This window comes from Alosa sapidissima, chromosome 1 (genome assembly GCF_018492685.1).
Source record: "Alosa sapidissima isolate fAloSap1 chromosome 1, fAloSap1.pri, whole genome shotgun sequence".
NCBI lineage: Eukaryota > Metazoa > Chordata > Actinopteri > Clupeiformes > Clupeidae > Alosa > Alosa sapidissima.
Genome location: NC_055957.1, coordinates 37,186,441 through 37,197,807, shown reverse-complemented (window position 1 = coordinate 37,197,807; position 11,367 = coordinate 37,186,441). Strand labels below are relative to the sequence as shown.

At 39.6% G+C, this 11,367-nt stretch overlaps 2 protein-coding genes across 8 annotated transcripts in view; one reads left to right on the top strand and one right to left on the bottom strand.

Moving 5' to 3' along the window:
• Window positions 1–2,523, top strand: part of LOC121711254 (myomegalin-like) — a 54,903-nt gene extending 52,380 nt beyond the window's left edge. For all 6 annotated transcript variants that reach the window (XM_042095115.1, XM_042095038.1, XM_042094962.1 and 3 more), the window contains one exon: window positions 110–2,523. In XM_042095115.1, coding sequence (XP_041951049.1) covers window positions 110–246 — 137 coding nt within the window. In that variant the 3' untranslated portion in view covers window positions 247–2,523. The remainder of the gene's footprint in view (window positions 1–109) is intronic.
• A 152-nt stretch (window positions 2,524–2,675) lies between these two features.
• On the bottom strand, window positions 2,676–8,987 carry prkab2 (protein kinase, AMP-activated, beta 2 non-catalytic subunit). 2 transcript variants are annotated; one of them, XM_042095307.1, is made up of 8 exons: window positions 8,831–8,987; window positions 7,736–7,913; window positions 7,054–7,211; window positions 6,832–6,925; window positions 5,308–5,422; window positions 5,082–5,215; window positions 4,914–4,982; window positions 2,676–4,646 (listed from the first exon to the last, which is right to left on the bottom strand). In XM_042095307.1, the coding sequence occupies exons 2-8, from the start codon at window positions 7,877–7,879 to the stop codon at window positions 4,569–4,571; spliced, it is 792 nt and encodes a 263-aa protein (XP_041951241.1). In that variant the 5' UTR covers window positions 7,880–7,913; window positions 8,831–8,987; the 3' UTR covers window positions 2,676–4,568. The 2 variants fall into 2 exon arrangements, with proteins under 2 accessions (XP_041951241.1, XP_041951163.1); XM_042095229.1 differs by having other exon boundaries at window positions 7,736–7,893; window positions 8,831–8,985.
• Between the last annotated feature and the right edge of the window lie 2,380 nt (window positions 8,988–11,367).

Genomic DNA, 11,367 nt, shown 5'->3' with positions numbered 1-11,367 from the left:
TTTTGTTGAGTAACCTGTAACATTTGGTGAGATTTTACAATCAGTCCAAAGCTGCAAATGTGAGACTCTAATACAATATCTCCTACCCCATTTTTTTCCCTCTCCTCAGCTAAAGTCCCCAAAGGTGCCTGTGATGGGCGTCCTGATCGGGGTGTCCTGAGTCCCAGTGCCTCGGATGTTCCAGCCAATCAGCGTTCAGCCAAGAAGCGTGGGAGAGAGTGCCTACTCCAAGCTGTTTCCTGTTAAAACCAGCAAGCAAGACCACCACACCTTTGGCTCCCAGCCTTAAGCCTGTCTTATCCTGCCCTCTCTGTTCCCCTTTTCTTCTCCTCCTCTAAGTTTCTTCTCTTCAGTATTCTCCCTTCTACTGTTACTGTTTGTCTCCTCCATCCTTTCTCCTTCCTAGCAACAGAGACTCTTGAAATATCTTATGATTGCCTTGCAAACTAGGGATGTAGGGATTTGAGTGTTCTTGTAAGGGATAGTGTGCGTCCTAGCAGCCATAGAATGTCTTTTCTTACCTGGCAGCTTATGGACGGTTCAATGTAGATGCATGTTACTCCACTGTTTGTGAAAATGACAAGTGTACACACACTAAACACTGAATATGCATTTGGTACACAGTTTGCACACACAAGTTCTCCTCAAGTCATGAAAGTCTGCAGCCATGACACACACATTCAAATGTGGTACCTTGAAACTTCTGAAGACAGCTTTGCTACTACACACTACTGCCCTCGAATCCCTCTGGAGATTCCTCAGGGGTTTTAAGGCATTACCTTTTACCGCAACTTAAGCGACACCTCTCAAGGTCGGAAGACCACTGACAATGTCATCTCAAGTCATGAGGCCCCTCCTCACCCCTCTGATGAGCATGTGCAATAAGGACTGATGTTCACTGAATGCAGTAGTACCAGCTTTTCCCTTTTGCTTGACACTGGAGCTGAGGCGTGTGTTTTATGTAAGCGCTAAGAGACCGTCAGTGCAATATTATTCTTACTATTAACTGTCGCAGTACTACTGACTGAATCGTAGTTCTTAAGCAATTCTGCATGTGGGAGAGGTAGGAAAAAAGGAAAATGACACCATGTTTGTGTAATGGTAATCACCAACCTTTGCCAAAGTTTGAACTCCTAATTTCCTTTATTTTTTGCCTTATCCATGTAACTCACAATGTCATTTTTGTGACCGATAGAGAAGTTGGTTGCAATTGACCCTGTGCCAACTTGGACCTACAATAAGGAATTGAATCTGTCTTATTCTTGGAGAGCATTTTGAACCAGAGAGGCAGTAGCTGTTCAAGGTCTTTGATTATTTTTTGCATGTCATTTTTGACAAGCCACGCTCTTTACTTCATAAATGGACCAAATCTAAATTAAGTTAGATAATGATTTGATGAGATTTCAAATTAGATCAAAAACTATCTTGTTGATTGCACCTGTGAACCAACAGGAATGCATTTTCAATCTGAATCACTGGATTTAAATATGAATTAGCTACTTTGTTTCATTTGGTTCAGATTGCCATAACATTCCCATTGCATCTACCATTGCAATAGATGTTATATTTTCTCCATGGTTACAAACTTTGGCAGGCCACTGGTGGGACCATAACGTTATTGATGTCATCATCAGAGATAGGTGTTCCTTTTGCGCTGCTTCTACAACTGTGTCCCGCTGTAAATTTAGCTTACTTGTGTTGTACTGTACATAGCTTTTTGTTCTTGCTTTGTTCTATTGTGTGACTTATCAACATTTGCTATACATGCAAAATCAATTATCTGGGTAGCTGTGCAATAGCCCTTAGTTTACCCTATATAACTGATGTCAACGCATCATTTTATTAGGAGAAATAGCTTTGAGTGCCCTGTTTCCAACTATGCGAGTATTGATTGTGTTTTGGCTGAAAATAGTTTTAATTTGGCTGCATACTCCTTTTAACTAAACCTTTGATGTAGAGATGCCTTTATCCTGAATGTTTCAGGAATCTGTGTGTCAGCATTAGTATTAACTTAGGGCAGAATCACTTTGTTTGCCTTCTAAGGTTAGACAGTATTACTCCAATTTTGCTCTCTGTAGACTTAACCTTTCCAGGCCTTGTTTGCGCGCCGTGGTGTGCAGGCCTATTGTATTGGCAAATCTTCTACTCAAACAATTTGGTGTTAAAACAAGTGGTTTCTTAAAGTGAATTGAAATGGAGACAAAAGGTACCAAAGTCGTGTAAATATTTAAAGGTGGAAAATGAGCGTAAACAATGCCTCTCTCAGAACTAAGAGTCCTGTGGCATTGGTGTTAACATGGTGGTTCTGTCAAATGTATTATGTGTAAATAGTGTTTAAGAGTGTTCCATTGCTAAGGTTAAGGATATGCTAGTGTGTTGATAAATAAAGGATATGCTAGTGTGTTGATAAATAAAGAATGCCGGTACAGGTCCAGTGTTGGGCTGTGTATCTGAAGCTGACTGTTACAATGTGTGTGCTGCACTGATGAAGATCTGGAGATTAATAAACACAAATGCAACATGTCTCAATGTCTGTCTACTGTCTGAAAGAAACAAGTTCATATTGCTTGACAAGGCTTGACAACCACAGACTACATGGTCGGCTCAGTCTGCTGAATATGTACAAACTCTTTCATCGTCCAAATGCCTTTCACCAAAAGAGATGACAAGAGGAAGATGGTGGCAGTTTTCTTTAATTTCAAAACAAGTGAGACACCCTTACAAAAAATGACTACAGTTATGGGGCAAAAGATCTGCAGTTAAACTACAGTTTTCTGAAGTACAATGCACTTTTATGACAATAATACTGTATTTCTGTGGTAAAGATCAATACGATCAAAATGTAGTTGTAATGCATTTTATTCATGTTCAAAATCCTGTACATGAACTGCAATTCCTCAAAATTCCTCTGAGGTTTTGAGACTTGGAAAAAAACTGCAGTAATTTTTTGTAAGGGCAGTGACGACTTCACAGACCTACATCATTATTGAAAGTAATACGTTTTTTTCAAAATTCAAGTTTTTCCATATTTTGCCCTATAGTCAGTTTTCATAGTAACCATATGCAGTCATTTGTTTTTGTTCAGTAACATTTGAGGGGTAAAACACCATCCAGTGATAACTGAAATGTCATGAAACCAACAGTTATCACCTAGCCATAACAATCTGTCAGCAGCCATCACATTTAAAGCACCGTAAAGTACATAAGTGCAGACAAATGAATGTGATGCACCTGTTTAAATATGAGACTGAAAATGAGAAATCCATTTGGGTTTCATTAGTGAATTAAACAACCCAACATACAACTAATTGAAGTTGTAACTGTAAATGACTACAATGGGCTTGCCATGTATAGAGTGACATTTTGGTTGAGACGCAAAGCACACAAATAGCACTAGCGCTGACTTACATTTGAAAGGCTACTTACAGAGGAGTTGCAAAACCTGCCAGAGAACTCCATGTCAGAGGGACAGTCAATTCATTCATAAGTGATTGTTGGTTTGGTGCTTGGCTTGATTTATCACAGTGTGCTCATCAGGAAGTAGCCCTCTAGTTTATGACAACATAGCCTGTGCCTCATTACCTGGGTTTAACATGCAGTTTCAGTATTTGACCTATAGAAGTACTCCACCCACCTAATTTCACTGGAGTGCTGACTGATTGAAGATCATCTCAACCAGTTATTCAAAAAATGTGCTGAGAGTATATCTGACCCAGATAATAATAATAATAATAATAATAATAATAAAAACAGTTTTCATGCTATTCATGCATTCACAATAAATAGTTCTATGTAGCAAATCAAGCCAACATAATGCAATAAATATATAAAATACAAACAGCAAGAAAACACCATCTGCAACTGTGATATCTGAGATGGTAGAGACTACACTCTCCATCAAAACAACAGCACACAATTTGTCTACTTCATAGGTCAAATATTACGCAAACATCCCTTCTCACTGCCAAAATGAGTGTGTTTAAAGTGCATTCATTATTATGGACTGATCAAGTGATCAGTATTTTGTATAAAAAGCTTTATCTGTCTGAATCCACTCAATGTTACATGGACTTTACCAGGTACAGTATGCAAATTTAAAAAAAAAAAAATTCTCCTTTTGGGCTGAAATAAATGCATTATAACTTCAAACGCTGATCGCCATGCATTAGAACACACTAATCTTAAAGCTTTCCCACACTTTTTTGGCCTACAAGCCACTGTTAAACAGTCGAGACACCCAAACAATGTTCAAACACTCAAGTTGGGCCATGGCCTTCTCCTCGAAGAGTTATATTGCTTAGCTATCAGACAGAAGCCCTTGTAAGCTATTTTACATTGCAAAACCATGCAATCCAATCACCCGTCATTACAGTCACTAGGTGCAGTATGCCCTTAAGTCCAGAAAACATTTAACACATCAGAATGCATCTTGTGCGTTTTCCTTAACAGAGCAGATGTCAGAAGCCTGGAATTCTGGAGTGTCCTGGTGCAATCAGCCGTCGGTGAGAACAACAGAATGCAAACATGTGCTCACATGAAGCCCCTTCAGGTACACACATGCACTCACTTTAAATGGGCTTGTACAACAAAGAAGTTACGTATTTCTTCTTATATCTGTGTGTAGCACTTAGGACCATAACTCCATCCTGTGGAAGAGAAGGAAGGCTGGTTTTCACAAGAAATCAACATTGATCGTCTTTCTGTTTTCAGTATTATTACCTCTGCCAAGGAGAGTGCATCTCATAAGCTTAATCCATAGGTCTTTTAGACCTACATACTTGTAGAAGTATGCAAATGTTTGACTGCAAATCAAAACGTGTACGTTCTTGTTACACAAAAATAATTAAGTAGACATTACTGAGAATAAACATGTACTTTCAACTGTTCAAATGGGTTTGTAGCTGTTGGTTTACCTTAATTGAAAGAGCATAAAGATGATTCAGCATGACGTGGTTTGGCTCTGGCAGCAGGGCAGGATCACACTGCATAAGGAAATGTGAAACATTACTTGTCACAGCATCTCAGTTTTGCAGTGAAATATGACTCGATACAGGAACATTTTACACAAGACTTAAACTCACAGATATGTTTGTGTCCTTGTTCAAGATGACTTGTAAGAGGTGAGGAGGAAGAATGGGCGGGGCTTTGAAGCGTTCCTCTGGTCTGAACATGTACACTTCCTGTCCGTAAGGACCAGGAGGCGAGCTGGACAGATCTGACCACAGGACAAAAAGTCCTCATAATCAAGTTTCAAAGTGCAAATTGACAGATAACATGGATCTCTGACACTTGTTCGATGTGACATACCTGACGTGTCTGAACATTCCAGAGAGTCCACTTGTAGAGCGTCGAACACCTCAAAGTCAGACTTCTTCACCTTAATCAGGTTATTAATGGTGCCCAGCTGGCTGGTGACCACAGGCTGAGAAAAGGGCACACAGGTCAGTCATAATGTAGGATTGTACAAGAATGGTGATCAGACTGACAGACCAAGGCTTTAACTGAGACTTAAGTCACATAAATTACAATATGTGGCATTATTTAGTTTGCAGTACATCAACATTAGCTTGATTGATATCAGACCACTTCTTAAACTGAGACTGAAAATTGGTCTGGGGATGCTTCGTTCTCTTCTGATTTTCAACCATACATTGGTTCCAACGTAACCAGCATCGAAATCAAACCTAAATTGATGAATCAAATTCTAACCAAATCTTTTCAGAAGTAAAGCAAACACATGTTTCTTGTGAACTAAACAGATCTGCTGAACAAATTCAAATCTGCTCACAGATTCGACTGGGTTCCCCAAGGCTACACACATCCAGCATTGAGTGAAAAATGGTAAACGGACGGCACTTGTATAACTTTCTTCTACTTTACAAATCACTCAAAACACTTTTCCATTTCAGCCCTCACATCCCCACACACACACAATCCTGGAGCGATGGCTGAATCTGCCATGCAAGGTGCCGACCTGCATATCACTATGAGGTTCAGTGCCATGCTCAAGGACAGTTCTACAGGATCAGGAGGAACCAGGCCAGAACCAGCATTCTTGTGAAAAGACTCCTCCACCTCCTGCCTCCTCATCACGTGCTATCAAAGTGTCATCATCACTCATTGATCTTGCACATATTGTGCTCATCTTTTATTACACTCACTTAACATTTTGAATGCTGCGCTGCGTTAGAGCCACAGCGTATTGTTATAGCTATGGACACACTATGGCTCGTTTGAAAGGTGAGACTTTAAGCTCTCAGTGGGTACAAACCGTTTATTTCTACATGCCTCTGTTTCTGAGGAATCCCAAGCTAAACAGTGGCTAGTTTTCATCAAAATCCCTGTTTTTTTTCTAGAAATGAAGATATACAGTAGCATTCAACTTTTTCATTTTCCCCTACAGCACCTGAGAAGTGTTACCTGTAAAGTTTCCGGGAAGTGACCTGGCGAGACTGCCATCTTGTGATAAACCCACGAAAATAAATGGTCTGGTTTTGACCTGACATGCATGCGTCACCGATTCGACCCAAAGCGGCAACCATCAAAAGCCGAGTTAAGATAAAATGTCCAGATTGTGCATTTTCATGACTTTTCGATCGTCATCTATTTCAGTTCTATTCATCATAGAATTCCCAAAATCACACATAAGGTGTGTTAGAGTGCCTATTTTCGGATTTTTTTTAAAAAAAAAGGTAAAAAGGCAATATTGAGTTTTTGGCACTCCATGCATGGGAACAAAAAACGGAATATTGCGTTTTTGGCACTCAAAGATTTAAGAAATAAAACTGCGGTATTTGTCATGTACAACATGGTTTAGAAAAGGACACTAACCTCTGACGGGTCATGGACCCACTGTCCATCAACGAAGAACTTGTACTGGTGCTCCCCCTCAGGCAAATCCAGGATGGCCACAAAGTCATTGTGGCTTTCATTGAAGCACACAAAATACATACATAATATGTGTATGACAACTTGAAAAAGGGAGTTTCTCTCAAACTACAGGCTAACACAAACAGAAAGTTGTTTAAAATCACAGAGGCTGAGATAGGCTACCTCTTAATGAGAGGAATTTTGGTGCTCCAGTTATTGAAGGAGCCAGCAATGTAGACCTCCTTTCCTCCTCCTCCCCAGCGGATCACTGTAGGCCTGGCTTGAGGACTAGTCTTAACCATGTCTTCTAAGTCTGGGGTGAAGTCTTTATCTCCAGGCCCCTAAGAGACCCACAATTATATGTAAGTAGTCCCCAAGTATGCAATGTAGAAGACACAGTAAACTATCACTCCAACACAGATTTTTCCATTTCACATTCAAAAGGGAAGGCTCCAAAAGTAAAAGCAAATCTCAAATCATGCATTGGACTTCCATAAGGGAGAAGTGTGGTATTCAAGATGTGACTCATTAATAATGAGGCACAAAGATAACCTTGAGAAAGGTTTGCGCTGAACTCCCATGCATTCTTTCTTTTCTGATTATGTTTTAACCCCACTGCTGTTTCCTTTAACCCTTAAAGGTGTAGGTTTTTGAACGTTCCGCAACAATTGAAGGTTCTAAAATTCTATGTTGAATTCAATGAACCCAGATATTCTTTAGAATGTTAATTTCCCAACATTCCTACTCCTTTAAGGGTTAAGTGTTGGGTGGGGTAGGCTTACTAACAAACTTAAATTAAGAAAACTACCCCACTGTCTTACATGACAGCTGACAACTGAACATATCCTACAAGTCACCGCATTACCTTTGACGTATTGAAGATGTTAGGGTCATCAGTGCTGTCTACCATCTTACAGGGCTCCAGATCTTTATGGTCGCCGGCACTGTCGGAGCGATGGGCTTTTGCTCCATGGCGATCACCAGACATGCGATCACTGGTGTTCCCCATGCTGAAGTACCAACCTTCAGAATATTTATACAAACTGACGCATTCGAGGAAAACAGTAGCAAACAGGTCAGCTTTAAATAGTAACTCAACGTCATGTTCGAGTGTAACAGAAGCCTGATTAAACAGGGCAGACAGAAACATAATAGTAGTAGGAGTAACTTCTTGGTAACTGGGACATTTAGCTGTCATTCACGTTTAACTTATTTGTCCACTGTCCAGCAGTTCTTTGCATCCATGCAATAGCAAGATACGTACATTTACTAGATAGTTTGCGGACCTAAAACAACTAAACTGGTACACCCCTGACAGTCAATGGCATGTCCTTTCCTAAATTAAGTTATTGACCAAACAACAAACTGATTCATTAACGTTCACTCAGCAAATGCCGAATTCGCATAACTTAGAACGGCTTGGGGACTAACGTTAGAGAAAGTCAAATGGCAGATGACACATATAATCAACCATAACGTTCCTTATAAAACAAGCAGCAAAATAAAAAAAATAATTTGTTCGGCAAGTCCGACACTCAAGCTGTTAACGTTACCAGATATGGACATTTGACAGCTTGAGCCGTTTGACAGCTAACACCTAGAACTAGTTCTACCTACTCCGTTATCTACGGCGTTGAATGTACAGAAGTAGTATTGCTTTACTCCAGTATAAGTTACCGAAGTATTAACAATATACTCTATGATAAAGGCCAAGCTGGAGTGGAAACATACAATGTTAAACTCATAGCTGCTATGGGTAAAACGTAGGTTGTAAGTAACATTACTTTCGTCGTCGTTGTGAGGAGGCAGCAGCAGAAAAGGTAGCGTTAGCTAAAGCTAGCTATGAGTATTTTTAGCTGTGTGGTAAGTAAACTCAAAAATGGTTCTTTACTATTGGAGTTCCTGCTAACTAACGCAATATTAACATACATTTCAACAATTGCAATAAAATTAGACTTACCTGTAACTTCAAACAATTGTCAATGTATTCCCTCTCCGAGGCCTTCCTCCAACTTTGACAACATTCTCCTAATGCCAACACTGTACGGCAACAACAGAAGTTCTAAAAAGACCTGACATAATTAGAAAACGCAAAGAGTGTATTCCAGCTGACAACTGAAATGGAAATGTTTCTAAAGACATGTATCGTAAAAAGAGACATAATAATAATAATAATAATAATAATAATAATAATACATAAATAAATAATTAATTAATCATAAACATTATGTAACCTACATTAGCGGTAATCCTCAAATAGTTCAACATTGTTCAAATGTGTAGGCCTACACAACAAAGTGTACCTTTAGGCCTCGTCTGCTCATTTAACTAATTTTATGAAGGTGTAGGCATATTGGTCTGATAAACTAAATGTCTCTGGAACACATATGGTATTTTAACTAGCTAAGTCAAGTAATTAAAGGGACACTTCAGCCATTTGCATTAAGCTGTATCGTTAGAAACCCAGACATGTTTTTGAATGGTCGTGCATCATTCCCTCATTTTGCCCTGAGATGGGAGAAATACGGATTTTAGTGTTGCAGTTCCTGCTTTCAATGATATAAAAAATCGTCATTTTGTGTCATTGAAAGCAGGAAGTCCCATATCTTTGTCGAGGGGGTGAGACTACAAACAAGCTCACTCCTTCCTCATTTTTCCAGGGGGTGGGACCCACTCACGCTACATACCTATTACAGATGGGCTGATTTGACATGGAATTACAGTATACTCTCATTCAGGCGTAACAATCCAGTCACTAACCTCTGCTGCAGCTCAACCTTGTTGCTGGAAGTTAGCCTAGGGACTATTTTCAGGTGCTGCATGATATCATGCAGCTGCGACTAGGTGTTCCTTGATTATTACGCTGGAATGAGAGTATAGTTCTATGTCAAATCAGCTTAGAAAATCGCCACGTTTCATTTTCCGTTGGTTAACAGATTGTAGCATATCAGGATTGCAATGTATTCATAGATGCCCAAAGTTAAAAATGTTGCCTGTGCAATCAAATATGACAATAATGGTTCTTAGTCAGTATTCACTTTTCCAGTCACACACACTCACGCACCATTACACCGTAACACACCCCCATACACACAATATACCTTTTTAATTACTTTTAAATTATTCTTTAAAGTTGAGCAAAACAATTTCATTATTTATAATTCCTTTCATGAGAACATGACAATAAACTACTTGAACTTAATTGAGGTCTGATGCATCTGAATGTTAGCCTAGAAATCTAGACGCACCCTAGCGGCAGCAAATGTAATTTGCAGCCAGGGTAGTCTAGCAACCCTCCGTTGCCTTGCAAGCTGGAAAAATTCGATCAGGCCAATCACATTGTGTATAGAGTCAGTGGGCGGGCTTAACATAATGATGGCAGAGTTGCGACGGCTCCGTGTGAATTCCCTGCTACTTGAAAACAAGGAAGATAGATGCTGCTGCTGGCGAACAGTGCGACACGAGTTAAGCTTGTTTAAGTTGGCAAAAGTTTGATCAACTAGCCAACTAGCTCCACTGGTGGGAAAACACATGAGTGGGACTCATGAGTTGTAACGCTATCCTATTGAGTTCCCAGACCCTACATCTTGATGTGGGTGTGGCTCGTCAGGCTATCTGAATGTTCTATTCACATTTTCTCTAAATCACCCTAAGTCTGGACATGAATAGTATCCACTTGGAGAGCAAAAATCATGTTTTTACACATGTTTTTTACCACTTATTAGCCATATGCTGTACCTTTGTTAAGAATGATTCCTTCTTCCTTAAAATGCTGTCATGATAAAATTTGTTTACGGTTTCCTAGAAAAAAGAGGCAGCTCATCTTACACTGCCCCTTTTTTCTAGGAAACCGTAAACAAATTTTATCATGACAGCAGGAAACAAATGTTATAGATAGTGATTTTTGGATCATGCGCCAGACCAGCCAGACCAGCCAGACCAGACACACAACTGAGCGCAAGGCTTAATAAAAGTGAAGCGTCGGGATAAGAATAAGCTTTGTGCCGAATTTTTGATCGTCAAAATAGAGGCCATTGTGTCATGTGAGGTCAGATATGTTTCTGTGTCACATATTGTGTTTCTGTGTCACATAAAGGTTGTTTTTTTTTTTTCATTTTTAAATAAAACAAATTCCATGAATTTAAATGAAATAAAAAAAAAACACTTTGTAATTGCAATGTTTTTATATTAATTATCCAATTTTGCAATGAACAGTTAGTAAACTATAGGCTACATCATTAAAAATGGGTGCCTCCCAGGTAGCCTGTCTCAACTCCACATTAGTGGGGGTGTGCATGTTTTCGCGCAAATTTTTTTGTAGAATGGGGCCTTACACCCCATTGTTCGTGCAAATTCATCTACAAGCACCAAATTTGGCACGGACGCAGTTGAGGGCCTACTGAAATGATTTAGCCAGGGCACCCGAGCCAATGGTCCCTGAGACCAAGATGGTGGCCAAATCCAATATGGCCGTTGCCTGAAAGGGATTTGGCTATA

What these genes read in the sequence shown, in the direction of transcription:
- prkab2 (XM_042095307.1), bottom strand. Translation starts at nt 7,879, where the DNA reads ATGGGGAACACCAGTGATCGCATGTCTGGTGATCGCCATGGAGCAAAA. An exon ending in AAAATTCCTCTCATTAAGAG is followed by an intron (nt 6,926 to 7,053) that starts GTAGCCTATCTC and finishes CTTCAATGAAAG; the next exon opens with CCACAATGACTTTGTGGCCA. An exon ending in GGAATGTTCAGACACGTCAG is followed by an intron (nt 5,216 to 5,307) that starts GTATGTCACATC and finishes TCCTGTGGTCAG; the next exon opens with ATCTGTCCAGCTCGCCTCCT.